The following is a 27,177-nucleotide window of genomic DNA, read 5'->3' as shown; positions in this document are numbered from 1 at the left end:
CCTGCAGATAGGCACACTCACAAAGACAGGCTCACACAGACAGACACAGCTCCCCACATATCTTTGCACACAGAGACAGTCTTACTTGCACATAATACTCACCACCACATACATTTAATGCCCCCCCCCCCCCCACAGAGATAGGCTTTCTCCTGTACACACCTTACCACCCGCCCCCCACACACACAGACATAGGCTCACTCCCACAGAACAGTCATCCGCACACAGACAGGCTCACTTCCACACATAGTTACTACACACACACGTGCGCACACACTCACCCCCCTGCACACAAAGACAGGCTTACTCCCACATACACTCACTACACACACACACTCACCCCCCACGCACAGGCTCACCCCTCCTAGGCATGTTTAAACACACACCCACACACAGGCAGGCTGACTCATACACACATTTACCCCCTCTAGGCAGGCTCTTTCCCTCTCTCTCTCTCTCTCTCACACACATGCTCGAACTCTCACCTGGAGTCCTGTTTCAAACATATATTCATGTCTTATCAAACTTCCCAAATTTAAAAAGTGAGCAAATGCTTATTCAGTGGTGTTTATTTCATGAAAGGCTCAAAATAGTGACTGGCTCTTGGTCTCAGAAAAATTTGTTTGGTTGCCGGTGGTTTGGTCATCCACATTAATGACAGTATCCAGCTCAGGTTGCGGTGAGGACCAAATTCAGTAAGGCACGTACAATGCTTAGCTCAGTGCCTGGAACCATGTCATCATGCAGTAAATGTTCGCTATTTTAAAAATTACTGTTATTACTGTCCAAAAGGCACCCCTGTTGGCATTGACACCAACTTGGGCCATGGTGGTTCTCACACTGTCTCAGGTGGCAGGTTGCCCCACTGTCTGGGCGTGGTGCCTTTCTTGGAATTATGAATACACTGAGGTCAAAAGAGCCCACTCCACTCCACTATATAATTACATGCTAATTCAGATACTATCTTATCCTAACTCTCGTGTGTATATAAAGGGTAACAGAAGCCAGAGCTTAAGAAAAAAAATGTAAGGAAGAGAAACTTGAAACTGAGGCATTTCTCCTCATTTATTTAATAATTTGTTTCCTGAAAATTGGAAAAAGTTAAGCTTGCCATCCTGATTGCCAGCATATTTGTGTTCTAAGGGCAGGAGCATAATCTGAGGATGGCTGCTCTGGAGGTGGTCGGGGAAAGGGCCTGGCCACATGGACTTCGGTTTGGTTCAGGATTCACCAGTTGCCTGCTCCCTCCCTGGGATATCAGTGAGGGAGGGATGAGGCTATGATCTGAAAGCAGCAGGGATAAGAAGGGATCCAAGGGCGCAGAGACTCCCCAGGAGGCCAACCCCAAAGCTCTGGAAGGGTAGAGCAGAGAGCGTAAGGGAGGAAGATGTCCTCATTAATAGTTAACCTTCATTGAATACTTAACTAGTCTTCCAAGTGCTAGAGTTGGGAAACTGAGGCTCAGAGAAGCTGAGAATCTTCCTCAGTCAGGTGACAACTAAGTGGTAACCCCAAACTGTTCCCCTCCAGAGTCAAGCTCTTAATCGCTGTTGCTAATGAGGTTGTAGACATAATGAAAAAGATAGGAAGATTCAGATTCTCCAATAATTCTGGGTTGGAAAATTTACTTTCAGTTCTAGGTTTCTTTTTTAAGATTTTATTTATTTATATTTTAGTGAGAGGGGAAAGGAGGAACAAAAAGAGGGAAAGAAACATTAGTCAGTTGCCTCTTGCACACCACCAACCAGGGACCTACAACCCATACATGTGCTCTGACTGGGAATCGAACTGGTGACTTTTCAGTCTGTGGGACAGTGCCCAACCCACTGAGCCACACCAGTCAGGTCTGTCATTTCTAGATTTTTAAAATTGAGATATAATTGACATACAACATTATATAAGTTTCAGGTGTATAAAATAATGATTCTATATTTATATATATGTTATAAATTGGTCACCACAATAAGTTGAGTTAATATTCATCACCACACATAGTTACAAAAATTTTTTCTTGTGATGAGAACTTTTAAGATACACTCTCTTAGCAGCTATTAAATGTACAATTGAGTATTATTAATCGTAGTCACCACACTGTACATTATATCCCAGGACTTATCTATCTTATAAACAGAAGTTAGTACCTTTTGACCCCCTTTACCCATTTGCTGCCACCACCTCCCACCTCTTGCAACCACACCTAGATTTGCTTTAAAGTGAACTTTTTGTTGAAGCAAAGTATATAAATCATAAGTGTACAACTTAGATTTTTACAAAGGAACGCCCTTGTGTACCACTGAACTCAGGAAACAGACCATTGCCAGTGCCCTAGAAACCCCCCCACTGTCCTGTCCAAGACACTGCCTTGCCCCCAAATGATCCTGAGTTAACTTTTTAATTAGCTTTTATAAGTGAGTCATATAGTATGCATGCTCTTTTGTGTCTGGCTCCTGCTGCCACAGCATTAAGGTTTTGTGCTTCATTTGCATTGTGTGCACCTGTAGTTCAGTCTTTTTTTGTTGGAGAATAGTATTCATGATACAAATATACCATAATGGTACTGCTGGTGGATATTTGGATTGTTTGCAGTTTGCGACTATTGCAAATCATGCCACTAAGAACACTCTTGTGTATGTCTTTTGGGGACTATTTGTGGGCATTTCCATTGGCAATATTTCTGGGAGTAGAATCACTAGGGCCCAGTACAGGCGTAGATGAGATAGTGTTCCGGAGAGCTCATGTCTGTTCTCACCTCTATCCCCACAGCTCTGGTATTATCAGCTATTTATTTATTTTATTTTAGCAAATCAGGTAGGTGTGTGCTACTCTCTCATTGTGATTTTCCTATCGATTTTCCCAGTGACTAAATACGAGCGCATTTTCATGTGCTTACCATCCATTATGGTTAGTGCTCTTGACATCCTCTTCCAGATTCTAATAAGTCTTGATATCTGGTGATGTCAAGTACTCAGTTCTTTGTTCTTCAATATGGTTTTGACTATTTTTAGCCTTTTTCCTGGGAATTTTATGGAATTACATTGAATCTAGAGGTCAACTTGAAGGTTTGACATCTTTATAATAGTCTTCTGATCCATAAGCATAGTTACCCCTCCATGTATTTATGTCTTCTTAATTTCTTTCAGTGTTTTATCATTTTCTGTGTAGAAGCCTTACACGTCTTTTCTTAGATTTATTTTTAGGTATTTGGTGACTTTAAGTGGTGTTTTTAAAGTTTTAGTTTCTCCATTTGTTGCAAATTGTTCCAACTGGGGTGGGCTGCAGTTCAATTCTGACGCTAATCACCTGGAGTTAGCATGAGATCCCACAGGTCTGGGGGCTGAGCCCTCCACCAGCAGGCCCCAGCCAAAAGTGGGGTTCCCCCACTTGTGCACTTCTGACTAACCAGCTGTACATTTGGGGGCTCCCACGACTCAGGTTCAGTAATTCACTGAATGACTCACAATGACCCAGGAAAGTGGCACCCTTATAATTAGCTTTATCTTAAAGGATAAACATGGGATAAGGGCTAGAGCGGTGCAGGAGGCAGAGCTTCCCTGCCCTCTGTCCTGGAATCAGGGCATGTCACCCTCTGGGGATATCAGTTTGTTCACCATCCAGGAAACTCCACTGAGCTCTACAGTCTAGAGTTTTTATCAGGGTTTCATTACCTATGCATAATTGATTCATTTTTTTTTTTCTGTTAAGATTTTACTTATTTTTAGAGAGGGGGAGGGGAGGGAGAAAAAGAGGGAGACAAATATTGATGTGAGAGAGAGAAGTCTATTGGTTGCTCTTGTACACACTCCCAGGAATCAAACCTGCAACCTTTTGCTTTGTAGCACTATGCCCAACCAGCTGAGCCACACTGGTCAGGGCAGATTACCTTTTTTTTCCCACCCCCTGACTATAAGACGCACCCCCCCCCCCCCCAAACTGGGAGGAAAAGGGTGGTGTGTCTTATAGTCTGAATGTAGCTTACCTGGCTTGCTATGGGTGGGGGAGCGGTGGGGGAGCAAGGTCACAGGTTATTAAATATTTTCCACATTTTTGGCTTCAAAATTTTTTCCCCTATTTTCCTCCTCTAAAACCTAGGTGTGTCTTATAGTCTGGTGTGTCTTATGGTCCTAAAAATACAGTAAATTATTGATTGAACTTAATCACCAGCTCCCCGTCCCTTCCCTGGAATTAGGGCACCTGAAAGTTCCTGGCTTGATTTTACTGGTGACCAGCCCCATCTAGGGGTCCACCTAGAATCCTGTCATTCCCATAACAAAGATACCACTATTAATCAGGAAGTTCCAAGAGCTTTTGAACCTGTGCCAGGAACCAGGGTCAAAGACCAAAGATATTCTTTGTTGTACCACACAAGTACAGAGAAATAATAGTTAATTTCTGTATAGTGACTTTGACTCCATTGGCCTTGCTACATTCACTCATTAATGCTAATAGTTTATTTTATTTATTTATTTTGAATCCTCACCTGAGGATATGCTTACTGATTTTAGAGAGAAGGGAAGGGGGAGAGAGAGAGAAACATCAGTGTGAAAGAGAAACACAAATTGTTTATCTCTTATAGGCACCCCAACTGGGTATCGAACCCGCAACCCAGGTATGTGTCCTAACTGGGGATGGAACCTGCAAACTTTTGGTGTACATGATGATGCTCCAACCAACTGAGCAACTTGACCAAGAAGTTTATTTTTCAAATTTCTATACACATAATTACGTTGCCTGTGAATAATGACAGTTTTATTTAATTACTGCTAAACTTTATACATTTTATATCATGTTCTTGTCTTATTCACTGGCAAGGACATGTAGGATCATGTTGAACTGGTGACAGTGGGCATCATTGTCTCATTCTATGTCTCAAGGAAAAGCTGTCATTATGTACCTTGGCTGATGTGGCTCAGTGGATTGAATACCAACCTGGGTATGGAAAGGTCATTGGTTCAATTCCCGGATTGTGGCTGCAAATTGAATGGGTTGTGGGCCAAGTCCCTAGTTGGGGGTGTGTGAGAGGCAACCAATTGATGTATCTCTCATGCATCGATGTTTCTCTCCCTCTCTTTCTTTCTTCCCTCTCTTTCTAAAAATAAATAGATGAATACATCTTTTAAAAAATGTCATTATGCATGATTTGGCTGCTGATGAAAATCTTGTTCTTTCAGAGTTCCAAGGAAAGCATTCCAAGAGACCCATGCATAGGGGGTTGTGCCGTAGTAATGTTAGAAGGCTGCCCCTGGGTGCCCAATGTCATGTCTTCTCTCCATCCTGCTATTGAAAAAGTCCAGCTTCATCTTCATCAAGGCCAAAACAAAGGCCAGTGTCCAAAGATTCTGTGCCATTAGTTTGGCGTAAGTAGTCTCTGACCCTGTCCAGGTAGCTTAGCACTGTTCTTGGCCGTGATCTGTCTCTGTGCTGCTGGACCCAAGCTCCTGCTTGGAACTTATGTTTGGAATCTGTGGAGCTGCTAATATATGTTGAATATATTCAAGGAAAGAGAACCCGAGGAATATATATGTTGAATATATGACAAGGAAAGAGAACCCACCAAACAAAAGGGCAAGTGCTTATTATAGGGCAAGGGAGAGTCTGAAAGAGAGAGACAGAGAGACAGAAGTCTTTGTTAGCTGGAATTACATTATTTTTGGCTTGGGAAGGATCAGACTCTTTTTTAAAATAACCAGTCAACTTCCCAAGCTTCCCAGGCGTCTGATAGATCCACCCCCTAAACCATGTATTTCCTACATCTACTGGGTTTGTGAGTCTTATCCAATCTAAGCCTTTCCCCAGGCTGGACTGACAGGCTTCTGTGGTTGCCATCTTGGCTTTTGCTGCATATGTACTTACCTCCTCCTTGCTTTATCCCTTCCCCCAGTGATCTGTGGAACCCACCGGTGATTTTCTGGGGAGTGTGTGAAGTTGTAACTTCCTAGGGAAGTATGCAGGCTTATGCTCCCTAGTCGATTATGCTTAATAATGTCTGATTCCCTTTGCTCTCTTCCTTTATTAATGTTTAGCTTCCTACTTTAACAATTTGCTGTGACCTTTTTGGGGGGTAGATTTTCTTTATCAGATCAACCAAGTTTCCTTCTTTTCTTAGTTTGCCTAGAGTTTTTATATTGAATATATGTTGAATTATATCAAGTGTTTTTTTAAAAATAGAATTTATTTATTTTTAGAGAGAGGGGAAGGGAAGGAGAAAGACAGGAAGAGAAACATCAATTGGTTGCCTCTCGTATGCACTTCTCTTGGGGACCAAATCTGCAATCCAGGCATGTGCCCTGATGGGGAATCAAACCAGCAATCTTTTGCCTTGCAGAATGATGCCCAATGACTCAGCCAGGGCTTTACCAAATGCTTTTAAAATGCCTGTTGGGATGATTGAATGATTTATCTTTATACATATTTTTAAATTTTAACCCATAACAATTATTGCATGACTGCAATAAGCCTTAGTCATAATGTATTATCATTTACACATCACTGGGTTTGATTTGCCAGTATTCTTATTTAGAATGTTGGCATCTATTTTCATGAGAGATAGATCTATGGAATTGTTTTTCCTGCCATTAAAAGAACAAAACTAAAAGAACAACACTGGAAGATATTTCGAGGTATCCCTGCTTTTTTTGTGGCAGGAAAATAAAGGTTTAATAATTAAGTTTTTTTCCCTCTTATAATTAATCTCTCAGTTTAGGTGAGCAAGTTTGAACACATCAAGTAATATTCTCACCCTTTTTGTATAGTCCCCTTCACACACACACACACACACACACACACTTCTGCTTCTGAGAACCAGTAAAGGAAGGCCTCTCACGTTAGGTCAGATCTTGGTGCAGTTTTACTCCCTCTTCAGGTTTTGAAATCAAGGCCTAGAATGACTTTAGTAGTAAATTTGGGAACATTTGTTATATGATTACCAGTTACCAACTGGGTTCACCAAAGAAAAAATAAAGCTTTTTCTTTGTGTGAGTGTGTGTGATGGGCATAGTTCAGTAGAAACCTAGTTCTGGACTTAATGTAGGTTGATGTCATTCAGCAAAGCATTTAGAATTTCCTGCTACAGCTCCATGACAAACATGGGACATGTGGGCTCGTTAACCATGGTCCAGCTTTGGGGTCGATTTGCCTGTAGATTATTAGCTGGTTGCACACACAGGTCTAGAGAATGGGTCCTGTGGCTCTGTAAGCAGAGATACGAGAAGGAGAGGACTCCTGCTGGGTGGTGGGGGTCAGATGGCCATGAGCTGGGATGACAGTGGAACGGGCCAAGAGGGTCCTGAGAAGAGAGGACTGGGTGGGAAGGGAGATGCAAAGTCAAAAGGAGGGAACTCACCGGACATCTCCTGATCACTTTCCTCCCTCCTGCCTTTCCTAGCCTATTATTGCCATTCCTGCCAGGGTCATTTCTCCACTTCATTTTCTTCTGCTGCCTAAAGCCTGAGTACTGTGTGTTCCTCTGCCTTTTGGGCCATTTCTGGCTGTGTCCTCCAGGGGAGTTTTCCACATCACTGAGGTCGCAGACATCAGCATTAGGTGTGAACTCCTTCCTTGGGTAATTTAAGAAACTTAAAAAAAACCCCAAAAACCAAACCCTGTCTTTTGACCCAGTGATCCCCCTTCTAGAAATCTGTCTGAAGGACATGGAGATATACCCCAAACATATTTATTACAAGGATTTCTGTAACGGCAAAAACGGGAAGAGCCCAATTTGAGAGCCTAGTGGGGATTAGGATTATTTGCACATATGAACAGTGAAATATGATGAGGCCATTCAATTTTTAAAAATGTTTTTAGGAAAAGGCAAAGAATGTGAAGCATTTAAAAAGTGGCATACAAGACAATACATGATGATCCAGTGTGTGGCAAAAACATCATTGTAGTATTTTATCTATTTGTATTAATTTTCAAAGCCAAAGAAAGTACTACTCAGTTAACAGTTGTTATCTTTGGAAGGCCAGATTATAAGTGATCTTAATTTCCTTCTTTCTACTTTTATTACCAGTATCAAAAAATCATGTAAAAATTAGTTTGATGTGAAAAAAATTAGAAGGAAATTAGAACACTGTTGATGTTAATGATCTTAAGGAATTACTGTATGTGGTATTACTGTTGTGGTTTTGCTTTTAAAAAGAGTCTTTACTTACTAAAATGCTTGTAAAATTTATAGATGTTCACAGATAAAATCTGGGATTTGCTTCAAAATAAGCCAGAGAAGTGGGTAGGCAGAAAGAGGAAACCAGATTGGCCAAGGGAGTTAGTTGAAATTAGGTGAAGGGCCCTGAAGATATAATTGTATTATTTCTTCTCCTTTCTGTATGCTTGATATTTTCCATAATAAAAGATTTAAAAAGTAGTGACTACTGGCTAAGTGAAAAATCAATGGCATGAAGAGTGAAAGAGAACTTTAGGGTCTCCTGACATCCTGTTTGTACAGCTTAACCCTTAGGGCTTTCTGGTTGAGTGAAGGCTGTTTGGAGAAGCTTCTTAACTGAATCCCAGCTTATTCACCCTTCCTGGGGTGGTCCTGGCAACCTCTCCGAGCCTCAATTCTCTCCCGTGAAGAGTGGGGTCAGTCATAGGAGGAGTATCCAGAGCAGCAATTGGACCATGCTTCCCACCACGTGCTACCCTGTGTGTACCCTAGCGGCTCTGTGGCTGGGGGAAGGTGGGCCCTGAAGGGGACACCTGAGTGCCTGCTGTGGGAAGGGACAACTAAGGCCTTACCATCTTTATAAGGCTGTTCTAAAGGGAGTTCTCCAAAATTTTGTGATCATTACAAAAAAATTTTAATTTGTACCTCTATTCATTCAAAAGTTATATATATACATGTACTGTTTTCTAATACATATATTATGAAACAAACACGTATTTTTTTAAAGATGTAAAGATGAGCCCTGGCTGGTGTGGCTCAGTTAGCTGGAGCGTCGTCCCACAGGCCCAAGGGTTATGTATGGGTTTGATTCCCACTTAGATCACATGCCCACATGTCGTGGGTTCCATCCCAATGGAGGCATGTGTAAGAAGGCAGCCAACCAACTGATGTTTCTCTCCCTTTCTCTCTCCCTCCCTCCCTCTCTCTCTAAAAGCAATGAGAAAATGTTCTTGGGTGAAGATTAAAATAAATAAGAGGTAGAGGTGAAATAACCATAATTTCTAAATGTCTTGTTAATAATTACCATTCATATTATCTCTAGCACATATGTTATATCCTTTTTCAAGGTGGGATTTGTCAGTACTGACAGTGATTATAAATCAATGTTTCAAATAGTTTTCTTAATAATTTTAAATTATTTTGGCTAACTCTTGAGCCCTGACTCCATGGTTACTGTTTCCTCTATGCTGATTGACAGGGCTGGCAGGGTCAGGAGGTTGCCTCTGTACATCCTTGTGCTTGCTTAATTCGGGGGATTTCCTTCCAGGGATCTTGGTCAGCCTGTTTATAAACAAAAGCTAAAATTGGTTGTTTGTGTTGGATGAGTGCCCCTTTGGAGACACTGTTCTAAAAGGTTCTGGACAGCCAGTGCTCTCTCCCGTTTGCATGGGAGGTGCTGGCTCAGGGTGGTGGGGCAAGTCTCCCAGGAAGTGTCTAGAAATCCTTTTCTCTGTGGACCTCTGTCTGTTTTGGCAAGTGGGCTACTGTGTTTGCTTTTCCATTTCTTCTTTTCCTGTGGTTGCCCTCCTATCACCTTCTCTTTTGTTTTCTACTTTACTCTCTTTATCTCTTTGTCTTGCCTTCTGTTTTTATTTCTTTCCTTTAAAAACATAACCAATTATAATGCAGTTTTTTCAAGTTCTTTCATTGGTGGTATTTATTGAATACTCGCCTTATTGAGTACCCGCTGCATGTTTAGCCTCTGTGATAGTGGTTGACGAATACATCAAGGACCACTGAATATAGCCCTGGCTGGCGTAGCTCAGTGGATTGAGCGTGGGCTGGGAACTAAAGTGTCCCAGGTTCGATTCCCAGCCAGGGTACATGCCTGGGTTGCAGGCCATAACCTCCAGCAACCGCACATTGATGTTTCTCTCTCTCTCTCTCTCTCTCTCTCTCCCCCGCCCTTCCCTCTCTAAAAAGAAATAAATAAAATCTTTAAAAAAAAAAAAAAGAACCACTGAATATAATTTGTGCTGGTGAAAGTGCAAACTGGGCCTCCTAATATACAGAAGACAATTTGGAAGTTTGTCAATGCACGGAACTTTTGACCTAAATACATGTTGAAATATATTGACATATCACATGGGTTAAATGATGGACTTACAGGGACAGCAGGAAAAAACTGGAAGCAATCATGTCTAGTAGTAAAAGGGAGAGTGAGGGTTAAGTCCATCCTGGTGTCCACTACTGGCACACTCCACAGGGGAGGTGAACAAAGCTTAAAAAGTAAAAAGAAAGTAGTATATTTATTATAGAAGCTTTGAGAAAAGTAGAAAAGATTAAGAAATGAAAGTCACCAGCTCTGACTGGTGTGGTTTGAGTGGATTGAGCGTGGGCCTGCGAACCAAAAGGTTGCCGGTTTGATTCCCAGTCAGGGCACATGCCTGGGTTGTGGGCCAGGTCCCCAGTAGGGGCGCGTGAGAGGCAACCACACATTGGTGTTTCTGTCCCTCTCTTTCTCCATCCCTTCCTCTTTCTCTAAAAATAAATAAATAAAATCTTAAAACAGAAATGAAAGTCACCATTTGACAAAGGGGGCATGAGCACACAATGGAGTAAAGACAGCTTCTTTAATAAATGGTGTTGGGAGAGCTGAACTGGTACATGTGAGAAAAGGAAACTAAACCACCAGGTTACACCATACACCAGAATAAATGCAGAATGGATAAGAGACTTAAATATAAGTCACAATACCATAAAAATCCTAGAGGAAAACATAGACAATAAAATTTCAGATTATTTCGTGTAGCAGTATATTTGCCAATATATCTCCTAGGTCATGGGAAACAAAGGAAAAAACAAACAAATGGAACTACATCAAATTAAAAAGCTTCTACACAGCTAAAGAAACCATCATCAAAATGAAAAGAGAACCCACTGCATGGGAGAACATATTTGCCAATGATACATCAGACAAAGGTTTAATTTCCAAAATATATAAAGAACTTATACGACTCAACACCAGGAAGACAAACAATCCAATTAAAAAATGGGCAAAGGACTTGAGTAGATACTTGTCCAAAGAGTACATACAAAGTCACATGTCAATGGGTCATTGCTCAACATCACTAGCCATCAGAGAGATGCAAATTAAAACCACAGTGATTTATCACCTCACACCAGTTAGAATGGCCATCATTAATAAATCAACAAACAACAAATGCTGGCAAGGATGTGGAGAAAAGGGAACCCTAGTGCATTGTTGGTGGGAATGCAGACTGGTGCAGCCACTGTGGAAAGCAGTATGGAGTTTCCTCAGACAATTAAAAATGGAACTGCCTTTTGACCCAGTGATTCCACTTCTGGAAATATATACTAAGAATCTTGAAACACCAATTCAGAAGAACCGATGCACTCTAATGTTCATAGCAATGTTGTTTACAATGGCCAATATCTGGAAACGGCCCAAGTGCCCATCAGTAGATGAATAGATAAAAAAGCTGTGATACATTTACGCTATGGAGTACTACCCAGAGTAAAACAGAAAGAGCTCACTTTTTGCAACAGCATGGATGGACCCGGAGACTTTTATGCTAAGTGAAATAAGCCAGTTAGTGAAAGACAAATATCATATCATCTCACATATAAGTGGACTCTAATGAACAAAATAAACTAAGGAATAAAACAGAATCAGAGGCATAGAAGCATGGAACAGGCTGAGAGTTGTAAGAGGGGAGGGGAAGAGAGGACTGGTTGAAAGAAGGTGAAGGGATTAGTGTAAGAACATATATGCAGGACCCATGGACATGGACAACAGTGTGGGGGTTGCCTGAGGGAGTAGGGGAGGACAGGGGGGAAAATTGAGGCAACTGTAATAGTATAAACAATAAAATATTTAAAAAAATGAAAGTCACTCTTATTCCACCATCCAAAATGCAAATATTTTTGGTACATTCTCTTCAAGTAAGTCAGCAATGAACTATATTGCTTGTCTCCCTCTCTCAAAATGAGATATCACATTCTTACCTCTTTTGATTATAAAAGGAAAAAATAAAATAATATATACTGATTTTAAAATGCAGTAAGCCAAAGCATGAGGAACTGCTATTGAGTGCTCTTACTATCCTGTTCTGCAGCTTTTCTGCTGTACACAAATAGTGAGCACCATCTCTTTAAATTTCTGTGCGTCAGCCTCTTTTTTCAGTGGCTGCAGTACTGTACCATAAAGTACTTGGGCAGACCCTCCTAGGCACACCTCTCACTTTGGCAGGCTATTTCTTTTGTATTAAGGTTTTTCTTAGAAGTGGAAGATTAGCTGAGTCCAGATTTTATACATTTTACATTTTTAAAAAGACTTTCTTTGTTTTTAGAGAGGGGGGAAGGGAGGGAGGGAAAAAGAGAGGAAGAAAAACATTAATGTGTGGTTGCCTGTCACGCTGCAGCCTGTGCTCAATCCACTGAACTACACCAGCCAGGGACATTTTACATTTTGACACATACTACCAAATCCTGAAGAAAAAAATGCTCTTTTTTTCAACAGTTTTTAGTCTGCACTGTTTTAGTCTCCATGGTCTGATAATATATATTAATTTATGTTAAAATGAAGGACCTCCTCAGTGTTCTTTTAAGTTGCTTATTGATTAAACAGCTTCATCCTGCCCCTCTCAGCCTAGCCTTCTCTGTGGGGGATCACCCTCCCACCTTGGAGCTGAGGGGTGTGGGTTGGGACGGCTGTGCAGGGGTTCTGCTACTTTTCTGTGTCCTCCTGGGTTCTCTCCTGCCCTGCCTGCATGTGGCTGGGCTGTCCTCTCCTCCTACTGGTTGAGGTTGGCACTATTAATAGTCACTTAATCCTGCTGTTGTCTGTGGCCAGGGTGGAGGGAGGAGAAAGGAAGGGATTCCTAGGAAAGGAGGGTACCTCAGGAGGGACTGAGAGCTAAGGCTACTCCTGGGGACCTGGGGTGTTGGGAAGCAGGACTTTCCAGGGATGCCAGCAAGGAGTATGCTGATCACAGCATCTTGGGAGAGATCTAATCTGTGAGAAATGCAGCCAGAACTGGTGAGTAGGGCCCTCTGAGAACCCTTGTGGACTTTGAAACCCAGCACCTAGTGATTTGTCCTTCTTATGGTCTTTTAGAGAGAAAGCTTTTTATGAGGAAGGAGGGCACAGGAAAGGCTGGGGACTGGGCTTCCTTCAGCTTCTGGAGACTACTGCCTGTGTATATCCAGCAAAGAGCCTGGAGCATCTGCTGTGTGCAAGGCTTGGTGGGGAGGCGTGAAGATGGGGGGATATGGGAAGGAGCGGAGTGACAGTGCAGGCCTGGCTGAGCTGTAGCCTGCACCATGGGGACGTGGACGCCAGTTGGCCAGTGGCACAAGCCAGTAACAGAACAGTCGTGCAAGGGAAAGGAAGAACTGGGGCGCAAGCTGGGGTACCCAGGGCGGAGTCAGGAGAGGGGCTGTCTCTGGATGCAGGTCTGGGTTGTCTCACTTCTTGCCCCTGTTCCGGGTGAGAGAGGACAGTGGAAGAAGCTTGGATTTGCTCTCTGGTTTCCTTGGCCTCTCTGGCATTTCTAGAGGCTGCACGGTGCAGTTCTCTGACCTGGAGGAGACTGGCTGGCTGGACACAGGGTGACAAAGGGTGTTGGGGCAAGCTGGCAGCTGGGTGTGGCCCAGAGGCGACCGAGGCGACCGAGAGATAGTGACTTCAAGGTGCTCCTCTCCACAGCCAGGTTCTGAACAGTGCTTGAATTAAAGGCTCAGGAAGCCCCAGTCCCCAGAGGAAGCAGTATGAGAGTCTTTTAAAATTTACTTTAATGTATGTGTATCTGTCTAATGATAAGATTTATGCTACTGACTATGGAAAATTTGAAATTTCTACTCAGAAAAGTACAAAAAGAAAACAAAAACCATTTTGAATTCCCCATACTGTTAGGTTAAATCATATGAGATTATTTTTGTTGGTCAAAAATAGTTAAATATCAGCAAATTTCTATGGATTGGCTAAATATGAACATTTAGCTATATTTCTCAGTCATTTTTCTTTGAATAAACATTGCTTTGAAAAAATGTAGGATTCTCAGCTTTTAGAATAGATGTATTATTTAACTTTTCATGTTTTATTTCTTTCCTTAACCACCTCCAAAATCCAGTTACCCAGTTGAATGGACACCAATAGTAAGAGGAAGTAACTCAGCCCTGGCTGGTGTGGCTCAGTGGATTGAGTGACAACCTGCAAAACCAAAATGTGCTGGTTCGATTCCTGGTCAGGGCACATGCCTGGGTTGTGGGCCAGGTCCCCAGTTGGGGGCGTGTGAGAGGCAACTGATGAATGTATCTTTTGCACATTGATGTTTCTCTCTCTTTCTCCCTTCCTTCCCCTCTCTCTAAAAATAAATAAATAAAATCTTTTAAAAAAGGATGAGGTAACATAAAAAATAAAATTCTATATTAGATTTAAATTCCATAAATTAAGAATCATAAACATGTAAGTCCTAAGTTGATCCTCTTTATTTTAAAAGGTAAATCAGTTAACAGTTATTTCTGAATTACAGAAACCTTTTATTGCCAAAATTCAAAATGATCCTTTCTCTAGTCTCCATCCCTTTTCACCTTCCCATGTGGACTAAGTCGTTTCCCCACAAACATTTACTGAATGCTTACTTTATGCCACTCACTGTTCCAAGTTTTGGGAACACAGACTGAATCTCCTGCTGTAATGGACTCGCAATCTTATGGGAGAAGAGGGACTATAAGGGATAAAGTGAATAAACATGTTATATAATTTATTTTAGGTGATAAACTAAGGACTGGCTTGGGTGTTAGAGGAGGGGTTGCTGTAAGTGAGGCTGTTAGTTACTAAGAGGGTGGCATTTGAACGAAAACCTAAAGGGGGGGTGAGCTATGCGGGTGTGTGGAGGAGAAATGGCCAGGTGAAGGGAGCAGCCTTAGGTGTTGACAGCAAGGAGGCTAAGGCTGACCTCAGCACAGGAGAGAGGAGTAAGAGGCTGGTGAGGTGCATGAGGGGCTTTGGGACCTGGCCACTGAGGACTGTGGCTTGTGAGTGGAATGATGCGTGAGGCAACCTGACTTCCCGGCGAGGGGGTCCCCCTTGCTGATGTGTTGAAAGTGGACCCAGGATGAAGCAGAGCAATGGTAAGAAGCTGTTTCTACCCTCTGGGTGAGAGGGAGACACATGTGGCCCAGAATGGTAGCAGTGGAGACTGCCAGAAGAAGTTGGATTCTGGGTGCTTCTTGCAGGCAGAGCTGACAGATCTGCTGAAAGGGTTGGATGTAGAAGGGTAGAATAATGGAGGAGGCAAAGTTTTCTTCCTCATGCCAGTCAGCTGGATAGAGAAAGATGGGGAAGGCAGGGGGAAGGGCAGGAGCTTGGTTTTGGTAGTAAGTTCAAGGTGTTAGACATCCACATGGATCTTGCTGTCAGCAAGCAGTTGGATATATGAGTTGGAGAGCACAGAAGAGGGCTGGGCTGCAAATATTTGTTTGAGATGCCTTGGCACATTTTGTATTTAAAGTCATGAGGCAAGGGAGCAGATGCAAGGACTGAGCCCTGGGGTACTCTTGTATTAAGAGGAACTGCACTGTACAGCCTCTAGAAACCCCAGAGAGCAGGCCCTAAGGTCAGAGGAACATCAGGAGATTCCTGGAGGAAGGAGAGAGTGGCCCTGGTTAGAGGCAGTGGCCTGAGCATAAGACCCCCACTATTGTATGTCACTGCTGACTTTGGAAGAGGAACATTCTGCTAAGACCAAAAAAACAAATGAAAAAGTCCCCTGCCCTTTCGGGGAAGAAAAATTAGGAAAGGCAAACACAGCCCAGGGTCCGATGGTTGGATCAGCAGAGAGTGACTGAGTGGTCCTTTGTGTGGGGCCCCCAAGTGGCCAGCCATAGTCAACTCCAGTGCACCAGGCTCTTTCGGGTACAGAATAGGGGTGACTAGGCTGTGTTCCAGGTTGGCACATCTACAGGGTACCCTGCTTGATGGTGCTGTCACAAGAGGGTACCATATATACCACTCGGTTCCACAGACAAAGTACCCTCAGAAAGCAGAGAGGCTGAGAGTGGCTTTAATCAGGCTCAAGGAATCAGCTCGTTTCACCCACAGGAGGGATATTTCTGTTTTTTAGGGGAGCTGCCAGCCTTTCCTGGTGAGGCCTAGTGCAACCCTTGACTGTGGGTTGATTGGAAGTTTCAGTGGGCAAACATTTTCTTGGATCATTGAAGCTGAATCTGCAGGGGCTCTGACTTCTGGGGTATGAGCAGGGTGCTGCTAACTTGGCGGTATTCAGAGATGTGCCCTATTCCTGGGGCTCCATGTGCCTCAGTACAGGCACAGAACCCTTGCTCATGCTAGACTCTCTCACCGGTTTCCTTTGCATTCCTTAATTTTTTAAAAATATTTTATTTATTTTTTATTTTTAGAGAGGGGGGAGAGAGGGAGAAAGGGAGAGAGAGAAACATCAATGTGTGGTTGCTTCTCATGGGCCCCCTACTGGGGACCTGGCCTGCAACCCAGGCATGTACTTGGGTTGGGAATTGAACTGGCAACCTTTTTGGTTTGCAGGCTGGCATTCAGTATACTGAGCCACACCAGTCAGGGCTTCCCCTTAATTTTTTCTCAATTAAAAAAGTATAGAAGTTGCCCTTGCTGGGTTGCTCAGTTGGTTGGAGCATTTGGTACACATCCTGTGTACCAAAAGGTTGCAGGTTCGATTCCTGGTCAGAGCACATACCTAGGTTGTGATTTTGATCCCCAGTCAGGTTGCATATGGGAGGCAACCAGACTGATGTTTCTCTCTCCCTTCCTTTCTCTTTAAAACCAATAAACATATCCTCAGGTGAGGATTAATAATAATAATATAGAAGTAAAACATGCCCATCAAGTAGAACAATATGGAGGAATATAGAGTAAGCTATAATAGCTCCCCCTCAACTTCAAAAGCCCCCAGAGGTGACCAGTGTTGCTTCCAGACATTTCAAGGTTCCCTGCCCCCACCCCCCATTTCTATGCGGGTAGATGGCACCACACATTCTGTCCCATCACTTGCTCTTCCACTAGTGCCCTGTCTTGGGTTTTGTTCCACATTTTGTCCCTCTGGCCCTGCTGTCTCTCTCCAGGCAGCAGTAGCCCCTGTTCAGCTTTCCTGCTCCAATGGTATTGATTTCAGTAGTCTCTGGTTTGAGGCTCTGAAAAAATGTTTTGATCACCCTCTTGGCTTTTGTGTCTTTCTGCTTTAGTGAAGATTATATACACAGGGTAAGTTCCTACAAATGGAATTTCTCAGGCCAAGGTTAGGGACCCTTCGTTTTTGAGACATGCTGCCAAGTCATCCTCCTGAAATGTGCCTGTTTTCTTGCTCACCAACTAGAGTGCCTGTGAAGGCCCATCTCCCTCACACTGGGCTCACCAGGCTTCTAGAGTTTGCTAGCCTGGAAGGCAGTAAAAGCTACCTGCTTTAATTCTGGTTCCTGTCTGATGACACAGGCTAAACTAGCTACCCCAGGCCCCTCACAGCGTTTTTTTTTCCTCCCCAGAGGGCTCCCCTGGATGGGCTGCCTCCAGCAGGCACAGTGGCCAGGCCCAGGCCCGGACTGGCTGCTGCTTGAGGGCCCTGGCGGAAGGGAGGGAGAAAGAGGAGAGAAACATCCATGTGTGGTTGCCTCTTACACGCTCCCATCTGGGGACCTGGCCTGCAACCTAGGCTTGTGCCCCAAGTGGGAATCGAACTGGTGACCCTTTGGTTTGCAGGCCAGCGCTCAATCCTCTGAGCCATACCAGCCAGTGGCACAAGGAAATTTTAAAAGTGAGTCTAGCCATGGTTTTGTCTAGGAAGGTGTTGATAGTGTTTTGACCACAGCTCAAAGATAGAAATAAGTGTATCATAGTGACCTGCACTGTGTGTGTGAGAATGTTTCACAGGACAATATTTCTCCCCATCACTTGGGTGCACGCAGATATTTTTTACAATACTTTTTTCAAAGGAAATGAGAACTAGCATCTCTGTTCTCCCTAAGAGGCCTCTAGAAGTTCTAAAGAGCATATGCTAGGGTTTGGGAATTTCCTGTGGCCTTAAGAAATCTAGAGAACATCGTCTACAGGGACATCCTTAGAGTGATGCCATAAGATTCGATTGTAAAGGGGAAGCTGTGAGGAGACTCTGACCTGACCTTCGCAGCTCTCCCAGGGCTTTCTCCCTCACGCTGTTCCAAATCTGTGTCCTACTGTTTGTTCAACTTGGAGTGTGGGCCAAGCTCTCTGGGTTGTCTCCCTGTTGTCACACACTGGGTTCAGGGGCACAGGGCGAGGGTGTGGGGCCCAAGAAAGCCTGGGAAACCCAACCACCTTACAAAGCTTCTGTGCAAGGTTTTTCTCCAACTCCCTTCCTAACTTTCTCTTGCTTTAGGTTGAAATGGTGGCCCTTCTCTAATTATAGTGCCTGCCTGGCCTAATTATGTCGGGCTAATTTGTTAATGGCTTTGGGAATGCAGAGCCTTAGCATTGGGCAGTGAGTGGCATGGCCCCAGGGTACTTGCAGGGCAGTTTTGCTAAGGAGCCCAGTGAAGCATTGTCAATGGCCCTTGAGCCCCATGGAAGGTGGGTGCCCTCTGAGGAGCCCCTTGTCCAGCTGGCACTCACCTAGGGCTTCTCTGCCCACCGGTTGTCAGTATGGGTTTTTCCCTCCCCAGAAGGACCTTGTGCCCTAATATTAAAAAATACTTTTGGTTTTATTTTTCATTAAAGCAGTATCTTTTTGCAATAGAAACTTCAGGAACTACAGAAAAGGGAAAAAACCCATCCCTGACCCCACCCTAATAACGCATGACCCCAAATGTGTTAACATTTTGGTGGAGGAGTCTCATGACTGGTTCCTCTGCTCTTGTCTGACTCATTGCGTTGTCTGCCAGGGAAGTCCCACCTGGCCATTGTGCAGAAGGTGAACAACGAGGGTGAAGGTGACCCCTTCTATGAGGTTCTGGGCCTGGTCACCCTGGAGGACGTCATTGAGGAGATCATCAAGTCTGAGATCCTGGACGAGTCGGATATGTACAGTGAGTCCCACCCTCCCCACAGGCCCAGAGTCCTTTCCCGCTTAGGCCTGACATCTGCTGTCCTGGGTGGTAAGTCCACAGTGCAGGATGTAGGCTGCGGTGGTTTGGGAGCATGTTGCTTAGACCAGGGAGCAGAGGCTGTCTTGGTTCCTCCTGGCCTTTGTGCTTCAGCACCAGCCTGGGGACCTGCCCTGGCCTAGGCACTGCAGCTTCATTGTGGAGGGAGGAACTGCTGAGCCGAGAGCTGACAAACTGGTTCCAGTCTATTTCTGAGTCCACTGTGGGGACAGCATGCTGAGCTCCAGATTCATTCTCTTGCAGCTGATAACCGAAGCCGGAAACGGGTGTCTGAAAAGAACAAACGGGACTTCTCAGCCTTCAAGGATGCTGACAACGAACTCAAGGTGAAAATTTCACCTCAGCTACTCCTGGCTGCTCACCGATTTCTGTCCACAGGTAAGAGTGAAAGGAGGGCCTTCATCATTGGTGGGACAATCACAGAGGGAAAAGGACTGGGTCCCTGGCTACTTCCCCCATAGGGTGAGGCTATACAGATGCAAGGTGCAGGGAAACCCAGATGGGGCCAGGCAGCTCCCACATCCTTGGGCGAGCCCTGTGATTTGCTGTCTCTCATTCAAATTTCTAGGAAGCGTCAAGTTACTTTTGAAATAAATAAGCCCCAGGAGGACCTGAAATGGGCTCATCGAGTCTCATTGAGTAGGAGGGAGAAGTAGGCCCTTGCATGTGCTGTGGGCCCACCCAGATGCAGTGCACGGTCCTTGTCTGCTTCATCCCCTTGAGGAGCCTGTACTAGCTCTGTTCTCGTCTCTCCCACCTCCCCTCTACCTGCATATGCTGGACTTGACTGCAGGATTTGACCTCTAGATCAATGTCATGTCTCTCACCTGGGATTCACAGCTCCCTTGGGGACCTGGGCGATGGATGAGAAAGAGCCTGCCCACTCCCTCCCCTGACACCAATCTGACTTTAATAAATCCTTTTCCTTTGCTTTTTTCTGCCAGGATATGGATGATGTTGATAATGATAATAATGGTAATAACATTTATCAAACATTTTCCATATGCCAATAATGTGTCTGAGTGCTTTACATGTATTAACCTGTTTAACCTCACAATAACTCTGAAGTTTTTAATCCCCATTTTACAGATGAGGAAACTGAGACACAGGTTAAATAACTTGCCAAGGTCATACCCTGGTAGTGCAGGGGCCCTTGTTCAAGCCTAGCAGGCAGACAGACTCTAGTCTGACCCGCCTGGAGCTTAGGGCCCTTCCTTCCCTCAGAATTAAATGGAAGGTCCTAGCAGTGAGAGGGCTGTCCTTGTACTGCAGTGACTGTGTCCCTGTGGGCCCAGCCTGGCCCCATATGAAATCCTCCTCTTTCCCCCTGCAGAGGTCCCCCAGTTCCGCCCTTCTCTGATATCAGAGAAGATCCTGCTTCGGCTGCTCAAGTATCCAGACGTCATTCAGGAACTCAAGTTTGATGAGCACAACAAATACTATGTCCGCCACTATCTGTACACCCGGAACAAGCCAGCTGACTACTTTATCCTCATCCTGCAGGTGAGTGCCTACCTGCACCTGCTCCCCCTACTGCTGAGATGGTGGGGATGCAGGGCTTTCCTGCCCCGAGACTGTGTGTATGGCCTGCTCTGAGCCAGTGTTCTCTGTTGCCTGTTCTCTTCGGAGTGACCACCTTTGAGCCCTCAGGTCAGGTCCCCCAAGCTCTTCCCTTGGGCTCACAGTGCCATCACCCCTCATGTCTTCCTTTTGCCTCATTGTTTTTGTTTTGTTTTGTTTTATTTTTCTCACTTTGTAACCTTAACCCTGTGTTCTTTCAGGGGAAGGTGGAGGTGGAGGCTGGGAAGGAGAACATGAAGTTTGAGACGGGTGCCTTCTCCTACTATGGGACCATGGCCCTGTCCTCGGGCCCCCCTGGTGAGTTGCTGGGCTGTCCTGGTGCTGCCCTCCAGCGGCCCTGGAGTGGAGCAGCAGTGAGTGGCCCCCAGCACCTTGGGACCTAGATGGTTCATAACCTAGATGGTTTGAGGAGAGGGAGACCAGTGAGTGCTAGAGCCACTGGGGCCTGGAGGAGGTGGCCTGGAAGAGCAGAGTGACTTGCTCCTTTGGACAGGATTCATAGGATGGGATGGGGTGGGGAGGGATTCTGAGCAAAGGCCTGGAAGGAGCTGAGAGCGTGTCCTGAGATAGGAGGGAAACTGCCCTGCCACAGGGGAGGAAAACTGAGGAGTAAGGATGAGTTGGGGAGCCCCAGAAAGTTGATGGTGTGTGGTTGTGATAGTAAGCAGGAAGCTGTTAATGGCCTTTGAGCAGGGGAAGTATGATGGTAGACTGGGCCAGCTGGTAAGCAGGCCATGGTGGCCCTCACTGGCCATCATGGGAGGTGGAGAGCTGAGAGAGGAGGCAAGTAGATGGAAGCCACAGGGCTTTGTCTATGAGAACTGGGAGGGGGGAACCTAGGGATAGGGGTGAGGGTGTCCAAAGTGCCCGCAGTTGGGAGCCAGGCCAGGGCAGGTGGCAGACAGGTTTGATTTCTTGGGGCTTAGCTGCTGCCTCTTGGTTAAGTGTTAGTTGTGATAGAATAAAGGGACTTGAGAGCAAAAAGAATACTGGACAACCTCCAGGAGAGATTATGGCAAGACCAAAGAAGGGCCTCTCTGGCCACCCCGGTGTCCTCTGCTTCTTCAGTCCTGGTTGGTCCAGATGCCCCTTGCTAAAGGGGCCAGCGCAGCTCCTCATTCATCTTGGGACCCCTCCAAGCCTCAAGATGGGCCCTAGTGGCTGTGGGCTGGAGAGTGGAAGCCCACTTTGGTGCTGGGGGACAGGCTACACTGTGAGGGGGGGTGCTGCAGCTCCTGGGAGCCTTGTCAGTGCCAGTTGTCCTTTCACCAAGAGGATCCTGTGTGGGAACCTGGGCATCCATGCTTATTGACCCAGTTCAGCTCATCCATGGGCATGACACAGCTCTGCCCCTCTACCAGCATGAGTGGCCTCTGAGGAAGAGGAGACACAAGACTCCAGAGCCTTGGGGAGGACTTCTCTGCCTCTCCTAAGAGCATCTCTTGCCATTCAGCTTGGGGAAATCTTGTTCAGAGGGACACACAGTTATGGGACATTTCCTCCAGGTACTCTCCCTGCAGCAGTGCCTCAGAGACCTGGGTCACGCCCCTGGGCTCTCTTCCTTGACCTGGAGACTCTCAGTTCCCATTTGGAGTGGCCAGAAGGGAAAGGAGATGGCTTCTCAGGGCTCTGGATTCCCTGTGGGAACTTTGGGACCAGTCCACCAGCATCCCCTGAGCACCCTCCCTGTCAAAGCCGTGTCTCCTTTTCCATTGTGCCCCCTCGCTGCTATAGGGAGCCTGGACAGCGGGTCTGCTTCTCCAGCCCATTCCTGTTGGCTCCATGTCCTGCGTCCTGACCTGGACCCCACCCACCACTGACCTTTTCCTCTTTTGCTCCAGTACCTTCAACCCAGGTCGGGTGTCCGCCTGGCAAGCGGAACTCCCTACTCTCCCGGCTCTCAGGTAACATGGCATGGCTGGAGAACTCTGCACTGCCACCTGTCGCCTGAGCCCACACACTGCAGCTGCATTAACCTGCCCCACTAGGCACTGGGGCTTCTCACCTGTTCACACTTGAGGGCCAGCTTGGCCTGGGGCCCAATTACTAGGTGGCTTTGTCCTGGTCCCGGAAGGGCTTTCCTAAAGGTTCTTTAATCTTTGAAAAGGTGTGCACACATGCACATGCCATACACAAACTCTCTCTCTCTCAGATGATACACTAGGATGGAGAGTTACTCCCAACCAGGCCAGATGAGCCTAGCTGTTCAGCCACCCTGATCAAGGCCACTCACAGATTGGTCATATTAGCTTTCTCTAAAAAAATGTTCTACCCTTCTCCACAGGCTTTGCTTTTCATTCTGTGACTGCTGGAGTCTTTCTAGCAGGGGCGTCAGCGGCTGGGCAGTTAGCAGTGCAGCCACAGTCAGACTGTCCTGGCAACGCCATCTCCACAGCTACCAGCTAAATGATTCTGAGGGACTGACTCAGCCTCCCTAAGTCTTGGTTTCCTCATATGCACCCTTAAAATTGTTGGAAGCAATGAGGAAATTGATGTAAATGTTTAGTTAGAGCTCAATTATTATTTGTTTTACAGCTAAAATGTGGCAGTCTGAGTATTTAGGAAAAAGCCAAATGCCATATGGTATTTCTGGCCTTTGGTATGTTGCACTCCTGAGCCCTGTTCCAGGACTGGTGGGACTATGTTGGCCAGACTTATTCCTACTCACTCGAGGGTTCCCTGTTCCGCACATTCTGAGGCAGCAGACGGGGGCAGGAGATGCTGGCCTTGTTACCAGAATCCTGGCCTGGCCTGGTGTGCCCTGAGGAGGTTGAGAGCATGGCTCGTGCCTTGAGCTCCAGTCCCAGTGTGTGACCTAGAGGAGTTCCTGAGCCTCCACAGGTCTAAGGACCTAGCACGTCGCTTAACTGTTTCCCATTTTACATTCCTACATCTGTTTTTTTTTTTCTTTTTCACTGTACCAAAGCACACTTTACTATTGATCCTCTTCTAGAGAAATAAAATAAAATTTAAAAGGTGACTAAAAAGTTACTAGTCCCTTTCAAACACAGCCTACTTTTGACTGTGCGAGGAAGCTGGAAGCCGGTAATGGCCTCTGAGCAGGGCATGTCTGATGAGAACAGAAGGGCCATTCGGCCTTCACTGACCAGCTTCCCTCTTTCTCTTCTGCACTTTCTTGTTTCACGTATGGCCAGGAGTTCATGCATACGCCGTTTGAATTCTGATATTTTTACTTGATTTGGGACAAGAAATACTTTCCCATAAGCTTTCTAGTTAGAGCCACAGGGTCCCATCAAGCAAATGTGCCTTCATTTGCTATTCCCCCTTACGCATGGGGGTGTGTATTTTAAATAATAACATGATGTAAACCTCTTTGTGAAAAATGTTTTCTACATTGGAGATTATGTCCATAGAATATTCTTTTAGAAGTAGAATTACCAAATTAAAAATTCCTTCTTTGTATATATTGTTTTGTTCTAATCATAAAAGTAACAGCTTATTGGGAAAATAGAAGAGTCTTAAGAAAATTAAGAAGCATTGTAATTTCATTATTCAGAAACAAACACTTCGTATTTTGTTATATTTTTCTTTAGGGCCTCTATTTTTAATAGGCTATGTCACCAATTTGTGTTGGTTTTAAATTCACTTCCTGTTCTGGAATGTTAATAAGCATTAATTAAAAGCATTCCATGATCCAAATAATTAATGTATTTTTTAAATTTTTATAAGAGTTTATTTGAACTGAACTGATGACAGTTGCCAGGAAGCAAGATCTCAATTGCTCCCCTTAATGTGGAATATTGATATCCTCTTTCTTCTATCCTACTTTCTTCTGGAACTTCATCAGAGGCGTTACTTAGGTTGGAGTAAGAGATACATGCACATGACCCTCTAATAATTGTGCACCACCCCATTGTGGAATGTCCACACAGTTTTCCCATGTTTTCTGAGTGAAGTTCTAAGATGGCACATTACTGAATCACTCCCACTTTGTTAAAGCTCTATTGGTCATTCAGTCACCTGGATGTTTGCTCTCTTCACTGAGCTATTTGATAGAACCACTAACTTAGTAATTAGTTAGTAATTTAGTACTTAACTAAGCAAATCAGCTTAGTCTTACTTCCTGTTTGTTTGAAACAAGCCAGCATGCCTTCACAGTTAACTTATTCGTGGATTTTATTGTTTTCTAAGTGTTTTTTTAAAATTAGAGCTAATGATGCATAATAATGTGTGCGGTTTGTTTTTCAAAATAAGGAGTGTGATCCTTCCTCATTTGAGGTTGAATCATCCCCCTTTTCTGGTTACAGTCAACGGAATGAGGCCTGAGCTGCCCCTGGTGGCGGGAAGAGGCACTGCCAACACTGCCCAGGCTTTGCCTCCCAGGAGGAGGACAGGAACTAACTGGGAATGGGAAGCCTGAAGTTCTGGAGCCTCTAGTTCCTGGGAAAGGAACCTGCTGCCTGCAGACACCTGTCAGGCTGGCTGGGGCTCAGCAGACATCAGTGGGTAGGACTGTCCACATAGAACAGGTCATATGCAGAACAAATGTTTGATCTCTTAAGAGCATTTTTAGTTGTGAGCAGGGTGTCATGTTGAGGTGTGTGTGTATATGTATGTTGTGAGAGTGCAAATTGTGTAATCTTTAATGTAATTCAAAGATATGCGGTCTGTGTCCATTGACACGAGGTGTTACTGAGACAAGGGTAACCATTGTGCTGCCCTTGATTGATCAGTTGTTTGGGTTCTGTAGCATAACTTCCTGAGTCTTTGGCTTTGTTTTTTGTTTTGTTTTGGTAGGCTTTTTAATAGTTATTGCGCAACACTGCTAAACAAACTAACTCACTTGCTTTGATGAGGTCAGAGCTTCTGTGGTGAGAGCTTCTTATTGTCCTTAAGAAGTGTTCTTATTCCTGGTGGGGGCATCCTTGGGACAAGGCTAGACAAGAGGCTGTGGGGGCGGCAGGGTGGCGGGACCTGACATCCTCTGTCTCCCCACAGACCGATCCCCATCGCACCCCATGCCCCTGAGCCGCTCAGCCTCCCTCAGTTACCCGGACCGCACGGACCTCTCAGCCACAGCCCCCTTGACAGGCAGCAGCAACCAGTTTGGCAGCTCTGTCCTGGGCCAGTACGTCTCTGACTTCAGTGTCCGGGCACTCATGGACCTGCAGTACATTAAGGTTAGTGCTACCTGCGGCCACCATCTGGGCCTTTGGATCACTGCCTTGGGAATCAGCAACTCTTTTTTCTGTTCACTACCTAGAATGCACGGCCCAGGCCTGACATGAGTGTCCTCCTTAGTCTTGCTGCTTAGTCTTTTTTTTTTTTTTTTTTACTCTTCCTTGATACATTTTTTTTTAATATTATGAAGTAGACTTTATTTTTTTAAATATATTTTATTGATTATGCTATTACAGTTGTCCCATTTTCCCCCTTCTCTCCCCTCCCCCCGTACCCCCCTCCCACCCACATTTCCCCCCTTTAGTTCATGTCCATGTGTCATACTTATGAGTTCTTTAGCTTCTACATTTCCCGTACTGTTCTTGCCCCTCCCCCTATCTATTTTCAACCTACATTCTATGCTACTTATTCTCTATACCTTTTCCCCCTCTCTCCTCCTCCCACCCCCCTGCTGCTAACCCTCCATGTGATCTCCATTTCTGTGGTTCTGTTCTAATTGTTTACTTAGTTTCTTTTGGTTTTGCTTTAGGTGTAGTTGTTAATATTTGTGAGTTTGCTGTCCTTTTACTATATATGTCTTTTCTTTATCTTCTTTTCTTAGATAAGTCCCTTTAGCATTTCATAAAATAAGGGCTTGGTGATGATGAACTCCTTTAACTTGACCTTATCTGAGAAGCACTTTATCTGCCTGTCCATTCTAAATGAGAGCTTTGCTGGATAGAACAATCTGGGATGTAGGTCCTTGTCTTTCATGACTTGGAATATTTCTTTCTAGCCCCTTATTGCCTGTAAGGTCTTTTGGAGAAATCAGCTGACAGTCTGATGGGAACTCCTTTGTAGGTGACTGTCCCCTTATCTCTTGCTGCTTCTAGGATTCTCTCCTCCGTTTTTACCTTGGCTAATGTAATTATGATGTGCCTTGGTGTGTTTCTTCTTGGGTCCAACTTCTTTGGGGCTCTCTGAACTTCTTGGATTTCTTGGAAGACTGTTCCCTTTGCCAGATTGGGGAAGTTCTCCTTTATTATTTGTTCAAATACGTGCTCAATCTGTTGCTTTTCCTCCTCCGATTCTGGTACCCCTATAATTTGGATATTGGAATGTTTAAAGGTGTCTTGGATGCTCTTAATCTTTTCCTTGAGTTTTTGAATTCTTATTTCATCATGCTTTCCTGCTTGGTTGATTCTGTCTTCCTTTTGGTCCACTGT

At 44.9% G+C, this 27,177-nt stretch overlaps 1 protein-coding gene across 7 annotated transcripts in view; it reads left to right on the top strand.

Annotated features, from left to right (window-relative positions):
• Positions 1-27,177, top strand: part of LOC114498404 (metal transporter CNNM4) — a 75,516-nt gene that overhangs the window by 9,025 nt on the left and 39,314 nt on the right. Inside the window, exons 2-7 of one of the 7 annotated variants that reach the window (XM_036030088.1) lie at positions 19,028-19,171; positions 19,493-19,627; positions 20,583-20,752; positions 21,031-21,127; positions 22,672-22,734; positions 25,790-25,971. The exons of 5 other annotated variants lie outside the window; for them this stretch is intronic. In XM_036030088.1, coding sequence (XP_035885981.1) covers positions 19,028-19,171; positions 19,493-19,627; positions 20,583-20,752; positions 21,031-21,127; positions 22,672-22,734; positions 25,790-25,971 — 791 coding nt within the window. The remainder of the gene's footprint in view (positions 1-19,027; positions 19,172-19,492; positions 19,628-20,582; positions 20,753-21,030; positions 21,128-22,671; positions 22,735-25,789; positions 25,972-27,177) is intronic. One more of the 7 variants, XM_028517592.2, reaches the window with a different exon arrangement.

This window comes from Phyllostomus discolor, chromosome 6 (genome assembly GCF_004126475.2).
Source record: "Phyllostomus discolor isolate MPI-MPIP mPhyDis1 chromosome 6, mPhyDis1.pri.v3, whole genome shotgun sequence".
NCBI lineage: Eukaryota > Metazoa > Chordata > Mammalia > Chiroptera > Phyllostomidae > Phyllostomus > Phyllostomus discolor.
This window is presented reverse-complemented; position numbering and strand designations above follow the sequence as displayed.